The following is a 22,316-nucleotide window of genomic DNA, read 5'->3' as shown; positions in this document are numbered from 1 at the left end:
CTTCTCACAGCGGGACCAGTACAGTATCTCAGATGACTGGTGAGAAGGACATCAAGCACAAGTAAGAGAAATTCTCAGCACTTGGAAGTCTTTTTTTCTTTTTTTAAATTAATACCACAAACCTTGCTGTTAAATTTCTTAAATTCACAAAACCAACAAATCAGTCAACCCTTCTTCTATACTTACACTTCTCAGACAGTTGTCTTTTCCATGTCTTATGGGAATAAAAATTGCCGTTTATTTATGGGATTATTTTTCCTTTCTAATACAAGCATCTCAAGTTTCCCTTTGCCATTTGTCTTTCGCTCTCACTGATGCCCAATAAATCAAGAATATATGTATGTGAAAATGAAGAACTTTCTCTTAACGATTTTAGATGAGTGCAGAATTTCAAGACAGTGCAAGCCCCAGGTATGAATGCCCAGCCTTCAGGACCTCCTTCCCACAGCCTTGTAGCCTACTTTTGAGATGTAAGCCTCTACAAAGTGCTTCTAAGATGTTCTGGTATAAAAGGCTCCTGTTTTGACTTAGCAGCCCTTTATAGTGGAATAGAAGTGGCAATAGCAGGTATGTGCACAGGGATCAGACAGAAGGTCATCTGACAGACAGGTACTTGAGCATTGCTACCCAGGCAAGAAGCCACAGCAGGGCCAGGGAAATTGCTCTTGGGAGAGAGTTACCAAAACAATTTTGTTCTGTCCTATGGAACCAAAATAGAGACTTTAGACAGCAGGCATTTCTGGCTCATGTGAAGGCTGCTTTGCTGAAGATCCTGAGGAGGTTAGCAAAGAGATCTTTCAGCAGTTTTACGAAGATGATGTGTACGTGTCCCTTTCAGCAGGAACAGACATTTTGCTAGAAGCAGAAGAAGATTATATGGGTTTTGTCTTAAGTGCATGCTTTGTCTACCTGACACAATGCCATCATTCAAAGAGCAGAGACTGTCAGACCACAAATAGTGCCGTAAAAACAAAGACTAGTATTTCAGTTGTAAAATCATTTTTTATTGTTACAAATATACATATGAATAAAATCCCTTCAACCTGTAATGTAAGTGGGTAGCTGTGAAATTTGCACATCCCCCAAAAGCTGAAATGTTTTTACAGATGTCGAACTATTTTTCTCGTAGAATTACACATTGAAAGGAAGCTAATGCAGACAGAACTGAGGAAGGCCTCTAGAAAACACCAATATTAATAAAATTTCAATTGCCCTCATTCCAATCAACTATATACATTAATATATGAATGTGGAAGCATACCATGATTATACGTCATCCAAATCCTTCTCTGTTGTGCTTTTTGACGGTACACAAATGTAAGCGTTGGAGCTTTATGTACAGTACGAGAACAGGAAGAAAGAAGCTCCCTATGGGAGAATGTAAAAACCATACCCAAGCATTTAATATATATAATCTATACAAATTATTTTATTAGTGTGCTCTTTTAATATAATTACAATGTGCAATTGCATACCGCAAGAATATATTTATAGGTAAGTCACGTGCAGATCTGACACATTTACATTCAGCAGTACAACACATTACCTGCTGTACAGTGTATTAGTGTAAGACAGTGTCCAGTTAATTTGCTTTGCTTTCTAAATGCCCTAATGCAGGGCACTCTCTGTAGCTGCTTCAGAGAAATTCAAGTAGAATACATGAAAGAATCGCTGGCTTTAGCAAAGGCATGGAAGGGAACGTCTGAATTGTAAAGAACAGAAATTAAGGACCGAATCAATGCCAAGTGAGTGTACTGTAAATCACGATTGGAAGATCAGGTTTTCTGCATGGAAAAGTACCTGTGGTGAAAGAGCAGCTGGCTAGAAGGGCTGTTGATTGCTGCACCCTGATTGTTATAAAAAGCTCTTGCACTATGAAGCACTTGTACTGATTGCTAAACAAAAATAAAATCTTTATCTGCTTCCTCGCCAGAGTCACTGGACTTGCTTCCCTGATGGCCGTCTTTACTTAAGGACCTCTGCTTCAGTTCCTGGAACTCATGAGGCTGCTGCCCAGGGCTTCTTTTTGCAGCTGCATAAAACAGAAATAGGTCTTACTAATGATTGTAGAAGAGAAAGGAAGAAAAATAATTTAAAAAAAAGTCATTCATGCACACAGGATCTGTTCCTGCTCCCACTGAACTCATTTGCACTAGTGGGAGTAGCATAGGTCCATTAATTCTTCAACCCAGAAAAAGGTGAGAGAGAAGAGAGAGAGTTTGAGCAAACTTTATTCCACTGTTGGTTGGCAAGCAGGCAAACTTGAAATATGAAACCCAGTACTTCACTGTGACACGGATAAACTTTACAGTTAGAAGTGTCCTAGAGACTTTCTTCTCATCACACCACTTCAAAACCAGAACAGCATTCCTTTTTCCAGCTGGGCTGGATCTCAGGTGATGCACTCCTGACTGCTCAGGTGGATATCCTTGCTGGGCACCCCTCAGACCAGCAGCGCATGTCCCAGGCAGGCCTGTCTCCCTAGCAGGACACATCTATATTCTCCCTTTTGATTTGGCAGCCTGAATCAGGACAGACATTCACCTTGGCATCCAGGTTACCCAAACTGCTGCTCCCTGCCCCACCAGCACTGCCAGGTCCCGATGCCCTCCCTGTTCCCTGATGGGGGGGACACCCATGGCTCTGAGCCCAACCTGCATCTCTTCCAGCTGAGACCATGGGCTCTGCACCTTGCTGTGCTCAGCAGTGGAGAAAGCAGGAGGACATACCCACTTCCCATGATCTAAATGCAAACAGTACCCATTTTGTTTGCCCAGCACTCTCAAATCTCCGTAAGGCCAGGGTTTTCCTCAAACCTATAAGCTTTGAAATAAATTGGAAAGAAGGTTGTAAAACCTTGTTCAGCTTTCTGATCTAATCAGTGGTCTGCAATTGCTATGGTAACAAAAGTTATACACATCAATGGGGGTGACGTTATGCAAGGATTGATAGCTTTAGAAATCTTGTACTTCCAGGTAAAATGAACCTTTAAACACACAGTGGCCCTTAATTGTGACTTCGCTGCAAGTCATCTCACTTCACCCCCCCTGAATTAAATGTTACAGTTACAAGACCTTCTTTGCTCCACCATTTCAGATAAGGACATACGGTTTTGGTTCGCACTGATCCTTGTGCCTGTTCACATTTGTGCACGCCTCTCTCAACAAGTCACCAGCAGCCACGGTGGCCATGAAGCACCAGCTCCCCTTCCCTGTGTACCGCTCACCTAGAGCCTCGCTGCTGCAAGGGACGGCCTGCCCTGTCACCAGCGTGCAGCTCCAGCCACAGCAGGGGCAGACAAGCAGCAGGCTGTCGCTGATGCATCTCCGTGGCCATTTCAAATTGTGCCAGGCTGCGTTAGGGTTTGCCAGGAACGTGCAAAACGCAGAGAGGAATCCCAAGGGAGCCGATGCTGCCAAGCTGCTGGGGCAGCCTCAGCAGGGATGCTCCCTGTATCCCTGGCAGCGCTGGTGCGTGCCAACAGGCCATGAAGCAGGGGACAGAAAGCTCTGGCCCATTTTTGTTTGGCACAGACATTGTTCAGTCCTGGATCTCTGCCGTGACAAAAGCAGAACAGACACATCCAGCACACGTCTTGCGGAGACCCACCTTGCACACACGGCACATTTGCTACCCAAATAGTTCTCGAGTCCAAAATACCTGTTTCCTTATTTGCGCTAGCCAAAATATGGGTGGAAATGAAAGCCAGCAGCTACACACTCACTGCATTCTTATCCCGGCTTTGCAAGTTGGGAAAGAAGAGGAAAGGATTTTGAGAAAGGTTTTTAAAGCTATTTAATAAAACTGGAGAGGATTAATATACCCAAATTCCGTAAAAAAAATTAGGCATTTCCACCTTCCCAAACACCACTGCTTTTCAAAGAAGTAGATGCCTGGAAATTTTTGAGTCATTCTTGATACTTCTACCTCCTAGTAATTACATGGCCTTTGTTTGGCCTCCATTCAGTCTTCAAACAAAACCCAGAACACATCCTGCAGCAGCCATTTTAGTTTATGGCCTGATAAATCATGACAGGTAGTTTGCCCCAAAAATGCCTGAAAAATGTATCAGGCATTTAAGTCCACATACTGCAAGCAGACTTCTGCCACAAGAGCTTACCCTTGCCCTGACGAAACCATACACAGGTGACCTGTGTAGATCTGCAGCAGCATCTCAGCTTTTGAAACTTACTTTATCAGAGAGATATCTTAGAACGAACTAAAATATAGAAATTTGATTATGAAGGGGAGGAGAGATTCCAAGTTTGAGTGGGCTAAGCTTAATTCTACAACATGAAATCAGTTTATACATTTTGAGCTGAGGATATTACAAAAGGGATACATGATGTCTTATAAATAGAAAAACTGTGGGTAAATGTAATTGCATAAGATGTTCAAATACCTCATTAAAATACCTCAGAAAAAAAGTAATTTTGAATCACTGTTTAAACAAACCAGTTAAGAGGTAGAGAGAAGCATGTAGACATGTACCATTTGAGAACAGGAGCTTTTATATTTTAAAAACACATAGATCAACCAAACATTTTTATAGCCTAGTGAATGAGTTCACTATAAGTCAAAGCTGCTCTTCAGGAAGCGCGGCTTAAGCGTGCAGCACAGTGCTGGGTTTGGGTTCTTTTGGTGTTTTTTTGTTTGCTTATGCAGCTGAAAATCAAAGTATTACGTCAAAATAATCTGATTTACCCAGTTCTCAAATGGTTTTGTGAGTGATGTGCTGAAACTGGCACTAACAATATTAGGCTGAAATGTATTTTGAAATACTGCAGTGCACGCATCTTAAAAAGGAAAGGTATGTAAGCACACAAAGCAGCAGACAGTCTACCTGCAGCATACTTACACGGCAGCGCGCCAGTGTCACTGCAGTGAGCGATCATGGTTTGTAATGAGCCCTCTTCTGCAGAGGGGCTGCAGGTGCTGTACAGTACTGGCCACTGGTGTTGCCACGAAGGAAAAATGCACACACATTTCTTATCTGGAAATTTTTTCATGCCATGTCCCCATTCCCATGGGGACAGAAAGATGATTAGCATCCCATGAGATTTTTACCTTTCTCATAATCCAATGACAAACCCACACCCTTTTGTGGCTTCTTTGCTATTACTGTTTCTTAATGATTGTTAGTGCCAGTTATCAAGCACCGTCTCGATGAAAAATGAAAACTTCTAACCAGAAGTGGGCTGTGCCTTCCTCTGCCCAAGCACATTAGCCTCCTCTTCTGCACTGGTAGAATACTGCCCCGAAGTGGTTTTCACGCTGCCAGATGGCTTGGCACAGTCATGAGCTGCATCTCTTTTTTGACAATCTCCTGTTTGCTCTAGCAGGAAAAACGATTCATTTATACCCCAAGCTGTTCTGTAAGCCCACGTAGGGAAAGTAATATAAGTAATTTCACTTATCCATCCCATTTAATCAATTGTTCAGAGTAGTAATCAATATGCCAGATGCTTGCTTAAATTTAGTCCAGATATTTGTGTATGTTGGTAACTGCAGCCTGATCTTACAGGTAATGCTGTGTAAAGAAGTGTATTTTGAGATTGTCCCACAAAGTACAGTTAAACTCATTAACATAAAGCAATTTTATAATCAAGTATCATCTAATTTGCAACTTTCTTTTGCAAGAGATATAATTTTGTTTACTAACTTAGGCAGATTTGCAGTGATTTACCAGTTGCAGAAATAAATTCAGCATGCCAGCCTGGAAGGCAGCAGAAAGCAAGGACAGAGGAATGACTGAATGAGGAAGTAGAACAGTAATAAGGAAAAAGAAAGACCTGAAAAAGAATAAAAAATAAGAGAAACAGAATTTACTCTTTCCTGAACAATTTTATGCAAAGCATAGCAGCTCCATTAGGACCTGGAAACCCAATTTTAGCCATTCTTAACTATTATTGATAAAAATTGTACAGTGCAACGTAGCGGCAACTAGAAAACCCTGTGTTTCGCCAAGTCGCCTGTGGAGGTCTAAGGGAGCAAGGAGTGAGGAAAGCACAGTGTCTGACCCCTTTTGTGTAAGGATTTGCGAACAGCAAACACATTTTAAAAATAAAGCAATTGTCCCTGTTCTCATGTGACAACCACAAACTGCAAAACCTTGTCAAATCTCTGCTGTGTTAGAGATTGCTGTAACACAAAAGGATTGTAGTTACGATCCCATATTCCCTGCTTCTCCAATATGTTCCCTCTAATGACAGGGAGATGGAGAAGGCATATAGCACAGAAATGGTGAGGTTAACCTCAAGTTAAACTATACCTGCAACAAGTCCTATTACATTGTGTTTCTCTAGTTACGTAGTAAGAAGTTCTCTCCTGCAGTCTGGTGAAAAGCTGGTGAGAAAACAAGGACTCGAGCATATGCAGTTATCAGACAGCACCTAAAAGAGTCTGTTGTGGCAAGGGCCTTCGACTGCAACCATTCTCAACATGATGGCACCAGTGTAGCGAGTGTGATCCCTAAGCTGTAGCCCAGTTCACCTGTTTCAATGCAGGCTCTGATGGGACCAAAGGTAGGGAAAAAAAACCACAGGTTCTCTTCTGCCTTGCAGGCCTCATAATGCCACAGCCACCAGGAGGCACTTCAGACACCCTGGTGCCTTTTCTGGACCCTGAGCCACAAACTGCTGCAGCTTTTGGCAACATGGACTGTCTGAACCCTCAGCCCTTTCCAGGCCCAGGAGAGGTCCTTGGGTGTGCCACGTCCTACTAGCTCTACATAACTCAGTGAGACTGTGGTGGTTCTGCTGGGCTACTTTTATGGCACAAGAGCAGCCCAACAGCATCATACAGGTGGCTGAAGCGAGAGCCACAATCCGTAGACAGATACCCCACACGTGCTGACATATGGTCACCAAACGGTAGCCACCACAGCAACTACTTTCCAAGCAGAGCAAAACCAAGACTGTGATATAAGTCACTTCATAAAGGAAATGGTAGTTTTAGGAGAGAAAGGGAAAAGCTTCTCAAAATACACCTCTGGACCATCCTGCTCTGGGGATGGCTTTGCCCCTTCTCTCCTCTAGAGGGTAATGGTGGGCTCTGTGGGCAGTACAACTGCTCAGTCTTCACAACCCAGTGTTACGTATCTGCCTTGACTCATCTGTCCCCATCCTACACTCTGAAAAACTGCTGGCAGAGTGTGAAAGGGCACCCCTTTGTCTCACTGCTTAAGTGATGGGAATCACCTTGGGATGGAAACAGGGCTCACTGTCTTGCTTGAGTAGGGTCCCAGGAAGGAAGAGATCTCACCCCCAGATGTCAAACCTTGTCATTTGTGCCAACTAACACCATGTTGAGCAATATTTCTGTGACTACTTCTCCACATATCCTATGCTATCAGAGGAAGCCTTAGCTCTTCTAAGAGACAACTATGGACAAACAAATGCATCAGCAAAAGTAGAAATCTAGCGCACACATGAAAAGCAGCAAAGACAAGGCAGCAGCCTACTATTGTGTGTAAAAGGTACCAAGCCCTGCCCTGGAACACAGAGACACATTGCCTGAGGAGGAGGTGAGCTCAGTCACATGCAGCGACCCCACAGAAAGGAAGAGTACAAACAGAGCAACAGGCTGGCTGCAAGGAGCAAAGTCTTGGCTGCTTCCCTGGAAATGTGCTGAACCAGAGAGCTGCATTTCACATTATTGTGTGCGACCAATATCGATCAGCATCTCAATTCAGACCAAACTAAACCATAGTATATACAACACAGAGTCCCTTAATTGTTCAGCTACATTATTAATACCAAGGGATTAATCTTTCACTTGGTTTGATCAAAGGAAGAAAATATAGAGCATCAACCCATGGGTGAAGGAGATGGGGAACAGGTGACCAGATACACTTTCCTTGCTCTTTTTTCCTCCAACTGAATCACCCTCTTCCCTTCCAAGTGAAAACAAATCAGGGGACAATGCCACATCGAATTCTAGTAAAGATGAGCACGCTGGAACAACATTTATACCAACATTCCTACCTTCTTGAGAAAACGATCTGACTGTGGGGCTGCTCTGACCATCCTTTTCTTTATCAGAAGGAACTTTCTTCAGCACAGGTGGAAGCAGGGCAACTTTTGGGGAACTGGGCCCAGAGGGAGACTCCGGAGCATCCTCTGTGGAATACCACGAACAAAAGGGTGAGAAGTTATATTTGTGCTGTAGCTCACAGAAATGGTGCTGTTATGATGGGCCAAACCTCAACACAACACACAAACAAGAAACAGCTAGAATCTGTGTCAGAAAAAGAAGGATTCAGGAATTTACATTATGTCAAGAGAACACATGATGGCCCTCAGTCCAGGTGAAAGAATTTTAATAGCCAAGGCAAAGATCTCAATTTCAGCATTTTTAACGTGTACTGCTATTGTAGCACAAATAGAAATCTGATGGGACCAACCAAATTTCCTGAAAGACATAAGTATGCAATTTGTAAAGAACAGCTGAAAATTATTTTGGATGGATTTTTGGAAATATTTGTTCTATTTATATTTTTATTGTCCTGAAACATAATGAACTGATCGATTTAGGTGTGCTGTTTCACAGTTATAAGACATAAAAGTGAACCAGTGAAACAAATTTCATAAATAGCCTATAGAACTCTGTACTTCCAGGAATAAATTGCCAGTACATAACATGATAGCATCTGCAAAGATTCTCTAAATAGAAAAAATACTTTGTCCTCTCGACCATGAGGAAATCTGGAATTTAAATTCAAATCCATAGTTTAAACCATCTGGATATCTTGTTTCTCTAAAAGGCTGGATATGCGTTATGTATGGCGAGTTGACTAACATCTTCACAGTCCTTACAGGAAGACCTTTTCAGTCTTACACTAGACAGCCTTTGTTTGGACAGCAGGGAAGTACAGCTACAATGGATTAATTAAACTGCTTGTATGTTTGCTTCCCAAGGACTAAACAGTGGCATATGTATGCAACAGAGGAACTAGGAACACGCATTAGTATTGATAGAAGGAAAAAGGAACTCAAAGTATCACCTATATTGCGTATTTGTACAATGAGTTAATTCAGTTGCATACTGGAAATTAATAGAAATTTATCTCACTGTTGAAAAGTCACCACAAAGGAGTCAATCTTTTTACTTTCAACAAAGGAAAGCGATGACCTTCCAAATGCAACTCGATCTGAACAGATACACCAATTCTTGGACCTTCTCCACGCTTTCAATGTGCCTGTGAGGCCAGTTGCTTTGGGAAGCTTGGTATCAACATATGGATGAGCACAGCACTTGGCAAACACAGCTATATATTTCTGAACCAAAGCTGTTATGTGCTTTATTGAGGAACCACTTTCAGTCTTCGATAATTTGTGGACATCTGAGCTGTGTTCCTTTGCTCTCAGATTACTTAGCAAAAATTTGCTACCATTAGTTTGGCCACAGAGCTGGAAACAATGGCAGGAGCAAAAGCATAAATAGGATTATTGCTTGGCTTCTTCATCACATTGCCTGGGCGGGCTTAGCCAGCAGGTTGCTACAAGTACTAGGATAGAAGTTAGACTGCAACAGAGATGGTGCTGCTTTTGCTGCCACCTGAGGAGCTGGCCTATTATGAGTAAATATTAATTACTCTCTGTGTTAAACCCACAGTATGCTCCCGCTGCAGGAAGTAAGAGCTGGCAGAAACAGATAGCTCAGGTCTTTCTGATACCTAAGATTTTGAGATAACACACCGCCTATTTTACAGATTAAACATCACCAAATAAGCCATGCTTTCCTATTGTATTCATCTTCATGAGCATCTTACCCAGCACCTCTCACTTTTATGACCATTTCTAAAATGGCCAATAAAATAAAATTAAAACCATCTAAAACCTGAAGGTGATACTGTACTTGAACAACATTCTACCCACTGGAGTGCAGAGACTAAGTAATGCTCAGGTACACATCAGGGGCAGGGAAGAGGCTATAATATCCCTCTGCCCCCTCGTCCTCACCAGAAATGACATCTTTCTAAGGTCAACAGTGAGTATGGGAAAAGCCTAGAGGTCTGCGACGTCTTACAGATGGCTATGCTTACATTTTTCAATCATTAGCAATTAATAAGCTGTATTTGCCATAGCTACTGGGGGAGTCAGTAACTAGCATTTAATTCCCCTCAACTGCAGTAGCTGTACTTTGGGCAGAGGGGGTTGTGACATTGACCTATTAAACAGAGGACAGACAAATGTATGGGAGATCTGGTGAAATATTTCCTGCTATTGGAAACCTTGAGATATCATCTGGGCAGGAGCTTAGGACAGAGCAGAAGTTAATGCCAGTCTTGCACGGTTATAAAAGCACAGTTACAATTACTTCCAGTCAAAAGCAATAAGGAAAGAAACAAAGGCAAAACAAGGAAAAGGAGAGTGAGAGACAATCTGTTTGTGCAAGTTATTAAGAATAATAGGTGTTTGCTTGAGGGGCTAAGAGTAGCCTGCCAGAAAACCCCAAGGACTTTAGCATTTAGAGCCAGGTGTTTAGAGAAAATACAGTTATTTTTGTCACTGCTACTGCAACAGGGCTTTGATGCTGAAGTAGCTTTCTATGCTCTCCTCTTCCGTGAAAGCAGGCTAACTCAAAACAGCTCTGCTGCTGCTGCTATTGCTTCTCCTCAGGCTTTACTATTGCGGATCACAGATTAAACCATTTTAATAAGTTTATTTGAATTAGGGCAGAGGGAGGTGGAAAAGAAGGATGCAAGTCAAGAGCAAGTGACTGAAGAACCTGTCCCTCTGCATTTAACTTCTGTTCAGGATGTGGCCATGGGTGTCTCCTCCGTAGCCCACACAAACACCACTCAGAAGTACCCAGCTGGGGATAATGAACGCCCAGAAGAGCTCCTCACCAGTACGAGAGGCAGAGCGTGGTTTCTGTGGCACCGTGGGTCGTCCTGCTAGGCTGGGCTTTGTTGACTGCAGTGGGGGTTTTGGGCTGGTCGGTGTATTGGAAGAACTTCTGGCCTTTGCACCAGCTTCTGCCTTTGGTTCAGCTTTTGAATTTTTTTCTGATGATGCTGAGATGGAGTCACCTTTATTCGAGGCAAACCGACTCTCTGGAAGGGTCTGCTGGAGTTTAGGCACTAAAATAAACAGACACATAAAATAAAGTCTCCTGCAACACAGAAGGCTCCGTGCACAGATATGCTTGTATGGAAAATACCATCATTAGCTCACATATCACTGCTGTGTGAGTGTGTAAGAGGATCCCTAACATTTCATTCAAAATCACTGCAAGAAAAGCATCTAAAAACGCTAGTTCTTACACGTGCTAAGCCTCATAATTCAATTGCCTCAGAGGTGATGGCATCTCCCCCTTTTTAATATATTTGCAGTGATGGCTGGCTGGACCTTATTCTTCCTTCATATTTCTGGGAGCAGATGGTACAGCCTACCTGCTGAGAAGGCAGCAATGGATCAGTGGAAAAGGCAGCCTTTGGCTGTTTTGTGCCTCTACAGACAAAAGGTTGAGTATCCAAGATCAACAGAGAAATCCTGGCCCAGAAAATAAATCCCAAACATGCGATCAGCAGGCTACATCTTGTTATTTGTTGCTTTTAGCAAGCTCTAGAGGAGATTTTGAAACTTAGCCGAGATCAAGTATTCTTTATATAACATTTTGATTCATCTAATAACACTGTATATGGATTACGGTTTCCACACATTAGCAAGTTTATCAACACATTATTTATCCTGAACAAAGACCAAGGTATTTACAGATAAAGCTACACTGACTTCCCAGCAATAAATCAGTCCCATCTAGCCGTGCAAGTTGGCAGAAAGCCTGCCGGACTCTAGATTGCAAACAAGCCTGCCCCGCTTTCCTACTCTGCAGCTTTCAGAAGGTTGAAGGCTTGTACGTAGCAGGTATAATGATAATCTTGGAACTTGTACGTTAGCTTGGGACTTTCCACAATTGTCAGATCTTTATTCTCAGAAGAGAATTACAGACTAACTGAAATGCAGACTGGTAGCCTTGGTACTTGGCAAAGCCAAGTATGTGCTCACAGATGCTGACTTGACCTACCTACCTGCTATTCCCATTCAGAAATCCTACTTGTTACAAAAGTGCTGAGCACAGACATTTTAATGGCAAGTGGGAGGGAGGGGAGCGTTGATATAGTTTGTTGCAAGCCAATCTCCAATACGTTTTTCCAGCTTATGTAGCTGTTTTTCAGCCCAGCTGGAGTTAAACTCTGGTACACCATGAAGAGTTGTGTGGCACATATATATTTGTGTGAGTGCGTGACAGGGAGAGTTTGTGTCTGCATGCAAGCAATAGACTTTCATGCTGCAAGCAAAACAGCAGGACACTTTCTTCACCTGTGCGTGTGTGCATACAAAAAAGCAGGCAACATCCAGACATGAAGCAAGGAATAAAAAAATCCCTTATTGTCCTTCTGCATCACTATCTATAGTTTTCCTGTAGCAACATCCAGCAATTTTCCATTAACTCTCTTTCCTTCCTAACCTCAGGCCTGCTAACATTATTAGAACCCAGTAAGTTAAAATAAATTAACCCAAAACAAAGACAAACTGCAGTCGCAACAGCGAAGAGCAGCCTTGGGGAGCTCTCAACCAAGAGTGGTAAGGAAAGAACTGAGAGCTGGAGGCCAAAAGGAAGGGGCATGCACAGTGCAGTGAAGCGGGGGTGAAGTGTGCCAAATACAGACAAGAACCAGAGAAAAACTGGGGTCAGACACCCCCAGCTACTCCAATGCCCCAAGCACAGACTATTCTTGCTCCTCTGACTTCAGTTTGATGATATCAGGAGGCACATACAGTATACAAGGTCCTCCTCAAAAGATAAGCAGGCTTTAAAAGTGCTGATTTAGAGAGTTCAGTATGCTCTGAATATGCTGTCTTTTAAAACTAGCTTTAGAAAGGCATAAAACTTCAGAATCGATTTCTGAAGTGCTCAACCAAGATGGCCACATTTGGATTTTGATTTCAGCCTGTTTTTTCAGCCTCGCTTCTTTATGTTTTGGCAACCCTATGTGCCATGCTTGCAGGATAACTACTACTGCTGTTGAGAAATCAGACCTGGATTTCCTAGTTCAGCCCACTCCTTTCAGTCCAGTGAATGTGGTACGCACAAACCACCAGAGCTGAATCCCTTTTGAACACTTCACTGGCCAGTCCCAAAAGTATGCACAGAGACCAGAATTTCCTCTTGTCCTGAGATGGCTGCATTGTAGGTACTGCCATGTCAGGGCCCAGGACTACAGCTTGACAAGGACACAGCAGGACTAGATGCAGAGGGAATTGGTGCTGTAACCACTGCAAGACTGCAAGCACTTTGTACATGATGGAGAGTTGTTTTGTGCATGTGTGTAGTGTCTAGGGGCCTCCACAGCCTTGCAGACAGCCCTGGCTTCGGTCAAGCTGGGTAAACCCTGGGAAGAGCCAGCTGCCATTGCCTATGAGATGTCTATTCTAACAACTGAAAGCTAGGACTACTCCAGGTGGTACCTGCACTGACCACTATAGACCTTGAAAATCGGTCAATTTTAGGTCATCAGGTGTATTCAGGAGTTTCAATTCTTCGTGCACCGACATTTTTGCTGGCTCCTGGGTTCAGCTTCAGCTTTGCTGATTCCATTATAAGTCAGCACCCTTCTGAAGGCACCCCAGGCACATGCACTGAGTACTTTCCCTCCTGTGCAACGTGGAGTAAAAGCTGAGCCATCAGCTCAGCCCTAGAGCTGACTTCATGAGAAGTGCTGTCAAACACAGTACAAGAAGTGAGCTTTGTTTCTAATCCTTTCCACTTAGCATAAGCTCATATTTTGCTTAAGCAACTGTAGGCACACAATCTGGAGAGGGAAGTGAGATTTTGAGGTTAGGCATTTTGCATTTTCTAGAAAAGAGTTTATAGCAGGAAAAACAAAATGTACCTGTACCACTTCCGTCCAGTCGTTCTGAGCTCATCGTCGTGTCACAAGACTCTCTGGGAGTTGCGTCATTCCCAAGTTTCTGAAAGTGAGAAAAGCTCTCATATTAATAATATATCTGTAATTAACGCGTCTCAGTGGTTCTGTTAGAAAAAAGCTCTAATTTGGAAGCCATAAGGCAGAGAAAGCAATTGAGAAAGTCTTCAAAGTGTACAATGAGGCTGGCCTGACCTTTACATAAATAGGCCATTACCGGTCCTGATTGTATCCCATCCCTCTCGCCGTTAATGTACCCTCTTCTTGAAAAAGCTTATCACAAGTTTACATGTAACCACAAATTTTTTTTTTCTTCTGACATTATAGTGGATTCTATTCTCAATTAGTTTCATTCCAAACTAGTCTTTTTTACAATAAAAATCCATGGATTAGGAAATTGTATATAAGTACATATCTGAAGGTAACAGTTAACAGTAATAACAGTAATAAATGGTAGATTCTCTCTCCTTGTTTCTCTTTCAGGTCTTGGAGATCTAAGTAGGACGAAAACGACACAGATTTGATAACTAATACTGCCACACGTCTAGCAAAGCTGCAATGACGCTCTGCCTCCTAAGTGACAGGTCTGCTAATGTACAGGAGTTGAAACTAAAGGTGCTAGTTAGAAACAGCCTTGTCTCCAAAGATAGCTTCCTATTTAAAAATTCCTTGTTTAGGTTTAAAATAATAAGTCTTTTTCTGAAGATCTAGATTCTGAATATAAGACTGCTGAATGGATCATATGCTCTTCCACATAGAAGATTAACTTTTTATTTTAGATAAACTTACAACTACAGAAGCAATGCCCACGTATTTACAGGATTTCTTTAAAAACAAATAGACCTTACTTCTTGAAAGGTGTTTAAAGCTACCCATCACAAGGGCTCCTGGCTACTCAGCACCTCTAAAGAAAGGAGGCCTCTTGTTTATGTGCTGATATTTTACCAAGTCTTCTGTTCTCAAGAATAGCTTTCCTAACAACCTGGTCTCAAAAGAAAAGGTGCAAAGACTTTTTTCATATCATAGCTCTAGCCTAAGTGAGCTTGAAACCTGTGTATTCACCAGGAGAAGTTTAGATATGCAGCCTATGTGCTTGTAAAAGAACCAGCCTCCTTTTACTGTCCTACCTGCTACCAAAGCTTAAGCAGAGGGATAAATGAGAGGATATAAAAAGTGCATAGAAATAAGTGCAGGATATACTGTGACAGAAAGCCTTATAGAAATAAGGCTAGGCAAAAAAAGTGATATTTTTTTTGAAACTAAAAAGTCGGGATAGACTTTTGCAGGCAGCTTCAATCTTGATTTTGATTTGCTTTTTCAAGGCAGTTAGTGTGGCAAATGACTTAAAGCAAATTATTTGTGCTGATGACCATTGCATTTGGTTATATACCCGTGCATAAGTCACATTGACATGTTCAGGACACTGCTACTACTACTCCAACACCAACTCTGCATGACTTGTGCTGGGATCTGACTGTCCCATAGTGTTCAGAAACCTCCACCACAGGCCACACAGCATACGTCAAACATGATCACTGCCCTCTGGAGCTTACAATCTGAAAGACTGCTAGGTATAGCACGTAGATAAAAATTGGACAACAGGAAACGTAGGAAGGAAGACAATGGTTACAAGTAGCAGGAGCACATACTAATTATAGAAAAATTGACAGATTTAGAGTGAAAATAGTATTTTAAATATAAACATAAAGAAATGATCTCTAAATATCCACGCTGGCCACATGTCTTTCCCCTGTGGTGGTAATTCAACACAGGCATTTCAGGAGAAGCAGATTTTGGAGAGCGATGCAGAAAACAGTGTGGTTGGCCTTAGAGATTTACTAGTACCTCCGTTTTGCTTATGTAATCTCACAGCTCCTAAAACAAAGCTTCTCTTTAATACAACAAAGAAAAGGACGGTGATGCTGAGTGCCTGCCATTCCTGTGTAAGATCTGGCAGGGTAATGCTATCTCCTGACCTCTCCACTAAGTACAGGTGTGCACTTAAAATGGCACACCACATTAAGGAGGATGCTACTGCAATTGTCATTAAATTTCCTGTACCGTAAAACTACCCCAAAACAGACATAACTATCCACTCTTAGGGATTATATTTCTACAGGTTTCAAGTATAAAATCATCTGTATGTTAAAAAGCACGTGTAAACCAAACAACAAAGTCTTCTGGTCCGAAGCACTCTAGAAATGCAATGACTTGTAGGGCCAGAATGGTAAGCTATGGTGCCCGTACCGACAAAATGAAGTCCCCTCCAAAGCTAGCAGGAACATTATGCTTTGTACCACTGGGTGAAAACTCAGTTTTTATTCCCATTTCTTGACTGTCATTGATATTTTGGCTAAATTCTCACCTCTCCACCGCCTAAAGCCATGTGTTTCTTTGTAAGACTGTCTTGGCCATATATTTTTTAAGGGAATACCACTCTCCACTTACTGGATTTTTCTTCCATACCTTGGAAAAAAAGCCTTTGAGAACTGAATTTACCAACAATTTCTTCATGGAATGCAAATTCTCACAAACTTTCACCAAAATACTCATTTTCCTATGTAAATATTGAAGATATATGCATAACACTTAGCTACAGTAAATGACTTTTAAGAGAGCTGTATGACAATATGAAAATTAATTTCACTATAACTCCTTCCTCCCTCCCTAGTTATGGGACTACTGGGGAAATATGACCATGTACAGGGACAAGCACAAAAGCCAGTGCTGGCATCTATTAGTGTAGTACTTAAAAACGCAATTAGGATGTTAGCATGTTTGGCAACCTACTGTACACACATTACAAACTGCTTACGGTCCCGAGACAACACTAAACATTTGCTGCAAAAATTTACTCTGACAAGCTGTCAACCACGTCAGATAAATGCAGGTGAATTTATCATACAGATAAATAATGATCAGGCTCTATTTTTAATAGGAATTCATGCAAGGTTGGGAAATACTGCAGGGTTGGGTGCCATCGAGAGTGAATATACAGGTTACAGATGATCTTGGTCTGCTCATAGGTCTTGCTCGAGGTATTTAAAAATTCAGTCTGTAAACACTAGATGGAGCTAAATGATCTTTTAATGTACACCTAGCGGTAACACTAATCTGCAAATACTCATCTCTACCATTAATGCCAATTTGCACGTTGTATTCTAAGCAAAAGAAAACAAAAAAGCATTTACCATCTTCCATGTACTGTGCACCTGCTCATCACTTGTATCTGTAACAAAACTGTGGTAGGGTATGAATGAAATAGTAAATTCCTTCTGGCTTTGTTTTCACGTAAAATAGCTCAGAATATAAGCAGCCATCTGTACCCTTAAAGGAAAATATCATTTTCTATCATACTGGAATTCTGATGAATTTGAAGATGTTAGGGAAGTTGATGTCTTACCCATGCTAAACAATGTAACAGCAGTGGGATGCCATCTTCTGTAACTCAACCATCAAGATACTGTATGATTTTCACCTTCATGAATACAATGAATAAAAGTGCAAACCTAAATTATGCAATATTGCGATCTAGGATGAAGTATGTGAAAAATTCTTTTGAACAGCAGTTCAATTTTGTGTGGTCTGGGCAACATTAAGAATGGATAATTCAGTGCCCTGCTGTGTACAGATTCCTATTTCAATTCAGTTTTCTTGTCACTCTTTAAATAAAAAATAAAACAACACCCCCCCACACACACTTTTGCATTCCATAAATATAAATTTTTACAAAATCTAACAAAAAAAATAAGATAAATAATATTATTTTCTTGAAAATTAAACCTGAAAGAAGAGGGGTAACCTTTCCAACCAGTAAAAAAGTGAAGGACAGAAAAAAAAATACTGTGAAAAGGCAATAACTTTTCTTTTTGATAAATGAAATTCAAGTTTTTAATCAATGCTACGAAAGCTCGTCAATTGAAGAGGACTTTTACTCTCCCCACTTAAAAAAACCCTACACATGCTAAGATCCTACCTCAGTCACATCATTCCAGATCTGACTAACTTTAGATCACAAGTGTTAAGAACTTGAAGAGCACCAAGCATGCACAATTTATGCAGTTGTAAAAATTTATATAATCTGGAGTAGCTTGGTATTTTATAAGTTACAGGCAGAGCATAACACTCTTATTTAAAATCACATGGCATTTTACTTGAAAACTTGGTGTTTTAGAAATCAATGAGACTATTCATGGGCACTAATCAGCACCAATGAGAAAGGTGAGAATGGGTAATTTCTTTAGAAAAATCGTTTTTATGCTGACAATGCCTTTAATGAGCCATAGACTACGGTGTTAATTTGAATCTGCTTATTACAAGACTCCACTGTCTGCAGGAACAGTTCCAACACCATGGCAAGTACTATAAGACTATGAAGAAAGGTAAAAACGAACTTCGGGGGCCTTGCTTGGTCACAGCAAGACAACTCTGCAATGTGTTAAAGGAAGGAAAACACAGCTAAGCTTGCAGATGAGCTTTGTTGTAAGGTAACACCTTCCAAATTACAGGGGATAATGGTGGGGAATGGATAGCATCTGAGTGCCCTACACATTGAAGAGGAAGAGAGGAGTGAGAAAAGGCTGATCCTTTGGTAATTTTAGAACATGCCAACTGCAGCTGGGAGGAAGTGGGGGATGATAATGGGGAGGTTCAATGGGAAATGGGCATCAGGCAAAATAGGTCAGCACAAAATGATTTGGAGCAACGCAAGGATATTCCACTCCGCACATTTGCGAAGTGAAGCAGGGTTCCTGCCCAGCATCAGCACTTCACAGAGGAGAAAATTAGAGAGAGCAAAGGGAATCCAGACAGATAAGTGGGAACAGATTAATTTTTTCTAACATATGCTTATTTTCTTTGAGTGTTAGTATTTGAAATACAGAAATCAAAGGCATGAAAATAAATAGGTGTGGTACAAAAGGACATAAAAAAAGTGCAACAAGGAAAGTATAAGCTGAATAGTTATAAACAGTGTCTGGAAGCCAGATTTACTTCTCTGCATGGAATATATGATTTAAAATACAGTATATCTCTCCATCTTTCTACATCACCTTCCAAAAGAGAAGAGTACAGATAGCTACCACTGTACTTAATTCTGCCAAATACCTGAGGTACCAGTGTGCAGGGGGCACACAGTAAGAAGTCTGTCCTAGCTTTACCTTTTGTAAAGCACGCTTTATTACTCGTGAACAAACCACACATCATATAGAGTGGAGACATCCAAGCTGTGCTTACTAGTCGCCTAAAAATTACTCTGTAATACATGCAAACAATTAAGTGTCCTCTTCTGTGCTTGTGATGGCCTGACACCAGCACAAAAGCTGGTGTCACCTCCTCCACAAGAGGAGAGAAAATGCTTAAGGGTGCATCTCCTGCTCCACATGTGCAGCCTAGTCCTTGGCCAGGATGTTCGTGTTCAACCACCACAGCAGAAAGCAATCCTCTTGCAGGAAAACCATACTCCCTGGTGGAAAGCAGGACTAATGTGTCAAGCCCCAGCCACCAACCCTTGTAGACCCAACCCACCTCCCCTGAAGACACCTAGCTCTTGGCTCATTTTTTCAACAACTCAAGAGAAATCAAATTGCCTTCACCTTCTGAGCAGAGGCTGCTCTCTTCTCCTGCTTGGCTTTCATTTCCGCGAGAAGTCCACTGCCCATCACCTGCACGCCATACCTCCGGCCTCCTTGTGGGCTTCCTTTGCTGTCACCCCTCTCAGCTTTTGTCGCATCGTCTGGCTGTGCGTCCTCCAGTGAGTCTGGCGTCTTTAATTCCTCGGATCGCTCTGTACCACCATTCTGCTCTGCAGGCTTTACCTCCTTCTTGCTTGTGTCCACAGCTGGACTTTTTGCAGCAACCTTGGGTGAAGAGGGCTCCTCTGCCACCAACACAGTCTGGGGACGTTCAGATTTGGAGCCTCTTGATTTGATTAAGTTAAGGAAGCCACTCTTCCTTGAGTCCCTTTTCTTCTTCTCATCACCTGCTTCACTGGGCTCACTGCTGTCTGAACTTTTAGTTGATGGTCTCCTAATAAAAGACACAGACATTTTAAACTCTTCTCCACTCCCCTCCTCCCTCTCTTTTAAATAGTACCAAATGAATTCTCCTGGGCAAAGCCAATCTTTTGTATGATCCATATGTTGCCCTAGGCCCAGTCATTAGGTGGTGTCTCTAAATTAAAAACTGGGCAATTAACATCGATCATACTGTCTGGAGGATTCCTGTGCTGGCCTTGTGCATGGTATAATGAAGAGAGGCAACTATTTCATCTGCACTGGGCAACCAGCTGCTTCCAACACCAGACAGCTCTGCCCAAGCTGTCTATGCACATATGTATTGGGTTTGCATGGCAAGGTTTTGGTAGTGGGGGGGCTACAGGGGTGGCTTCTGTGAGCAGCTGCTAGAAGCTTCCCCTATATCCAATAGAGCCAATGCCAGCCGGCTCCAAGGTGGACCCAATGCTGGCCAAGGCTGAGCCCATCAGTAACGGTGGTAGCATGCCTGTGATAACATGTTTAAGAAGGGGAAGAAACTGCTGTGCAACAACAGCACCAGAGAGAGGAGTGAGAAAATGTGAGAGAAACAGCCCTGCAGACACCAAGGTCAGTGAAGAAGGAGGGGGAGGAGGTGCTCCAGGCACCGGAGCAGAGATTCCCCTGCAGCCTGTGGTGAAGGCCATGGTGAGGCAGGCTGTCCCCCTGCAGCCCGTGGAGGAGGTCCACGGTGGAGCAGATATCCACCTGCAGCCCGTGGAGGACCCCACACCGGAGCAGGTGGATGTGCTCGAAGGAAGCTGTGACCCCATGGGAAACCCGCGCTGGAGCAGGCTCCTGGCAGGACCTGTGGACCCGTAGAAAGAGGAGTCCACGCTAGAGCAGGTTTGCTGGCAGGACTTGTGACCCTGTGGGGGACCCACAGTGGAGCAGTCTGTTCCTGAAGGACTGCACCCCATGGGGAAGGACACACATTGGTGAAGTTCGTGGAGAACTGCAGCCGGGGGAGGGATCCCACGCTGGAGCAGGGGAACAGCGTGAGGAGGAAGGGGTGGCAGAGACAACGTGTGATGAACTGACCGCAACCCCCATTCCCCGTCCCCCTGTGTTGCAGCGGGGGGAGGAGGTAGGAAAATCGGGAGTGAAGGTGAGCCCAGGAAGAAGGGAGGGGTGGGGGGAAGGTGTTTTAAGATTTAGCTTTTATTTGTCATTACCCTACTCTGATTTGATTGGTAATAAATTAAATTAATTTTCCCGAGTTGATTCTGTTTTGCTTGTGATGGTAATCAGTAAGTGATCTCCCTGTCCTTATCTCGACCCACGAGCCTTTCATTATATTTTCTCTCCCTTGTCCAGCTGAGGAGGGGGAGTGATAGAGCGGCTTTGGTGGGCACCTGGCATCCAGCCGGGGTCAACCCACCACAACATACAATTTCACTCTGCTCTGCTTCCAGAGTGCATTACCTCTGTTTTTTATCTGCCCATTAGTAAAAGGAGAACAACTGACTCAGACACATGATTCACAAAGCTTTGGGGCGGATCTTGTCCCTTAAGGGCGCTGCTTGAAATAGGAACTAGGTGGCACAGCCACCTTCTCTCAATAAGGAACACAGAGAAGTCACCTTTATAGTACAGATGCGCATCCTCAAAAAAAAACAAACAACCAAACCCAAAAAACCAACCACCCCAAAACAACCCACCTGCCAGTAAGATTTTCTACAGGCATCTTACAAGTATTCACACTTGAGGGGAAAGCTGGGCGTATAACACATCTGCATAAGAGCACCCCAACAGGAGAGAGAGCCATTGGTGCAGCAAATGGAGCAAAGATCCTTAGTAATGGACATGGCTGGGGACAGGCACACAGGGATAGTGCAAGATCACGGGGACATCTGAAACATGCGGCTGGCAGGCACCCAAGGGAAGCACAGGAGGACGCGGTAGTCTGAGAGCACCTTGAACTTAACGTGGCTAATCCATTTTTCAAAGCTACCATAATTTTACCACTACACATAGTATATCACACATGGCTTGACATGTCACTATATGTATTTATAACTCACAGTGACTTTAAAACATTTGCTTTTCCTGCCACTGGTAGGAAACACCTACCATTTTCCTTAATGGATTTCACATACAGCACAGAAGGGGTCATTCCAAGTTGTCTGGAAATCGCCCTAGCTTTCTCATTTATTTATGTAAGTATTTTTGTGTGTGTGTGTTTATGTGCACAAACATGCATGGATGCAAGAACATCTAGATGCATGGTTCTGTAAGCTTACGATCAGCTACAAAGCAATTGTATAAGCTGTATAACCCTTATACAAAGCTGAAGGAGACACAGCTTTCAGATTATTGTATTGCCTAAATCTGAAACACTACAAATTGGT

The 22,316-nt window shown here is 42.6% G+C and overlaps 1 protein-coding gene across 3 annotated transcripts in view; it reads right to left on the bottom strand.

The window, feature by feature from the left end:
* Positions 1-1,001: 1,001 nt before the first annotated feature.
* CARMIL1 (capping protein regulator and myosin 1 linker 1) overlaps positions 1,002-22,316 on the bottom strand; it is a 202,190-nt gene continuing 180,875 nt past the window's right edge. For 2 of the 3 annotated variants that reach the window (XM_072852864.1, XM_072852866.1), the window contains 6 exons: positions 19,528-19,960; positions 13,901-13,979; positions 10,853-11,086; positions 7,986-8,120; positions 5,189-5,335; positions 1,002-2,032 (listed from right to left, as the gene is read on the bottom strand). In XM_072852864.1, coding sequence (XP_072708965.1) covers positions 1,896-2,032; positions 5,189-5,335; positions 7,986-8,120; positions 10,853-11,086; positions 13,901-13,979; positions 19,528-19,960 — 1,165 coding nt within the window. In that variant the 3' untranslated portion in view covers positions 1,002-1,895. The remainder of the gene's footprint in view (positions 2,033-5,188; positions 5,336-7,985; positions 8,121-10,852; positions 11,087-13,900; positions 13,980-19,527; positions 19,961-22,316) is intronic. The other variant, XM_072852865.1, reaches the window with a different exon arrangement.

This window comes from Ciconia boyciana, chromosome 2 (genome assembly GCF_034638445.1).
Source record: "Ciconia boyciana chromosome 2, ASM3463844v1, whole genome shotgun sequence".
NCBI classification, from domain to species: Eukaryota; Metazoa; Chordata; class Aves; order Ciconiiformes; family Ciconiidae; genus Ciconia; species Ciconia boyciana.
Note: the sequence above shows the minus strand (reverse complement) of the source record. Positions and strands in the feature narration are given on the sequence as shown.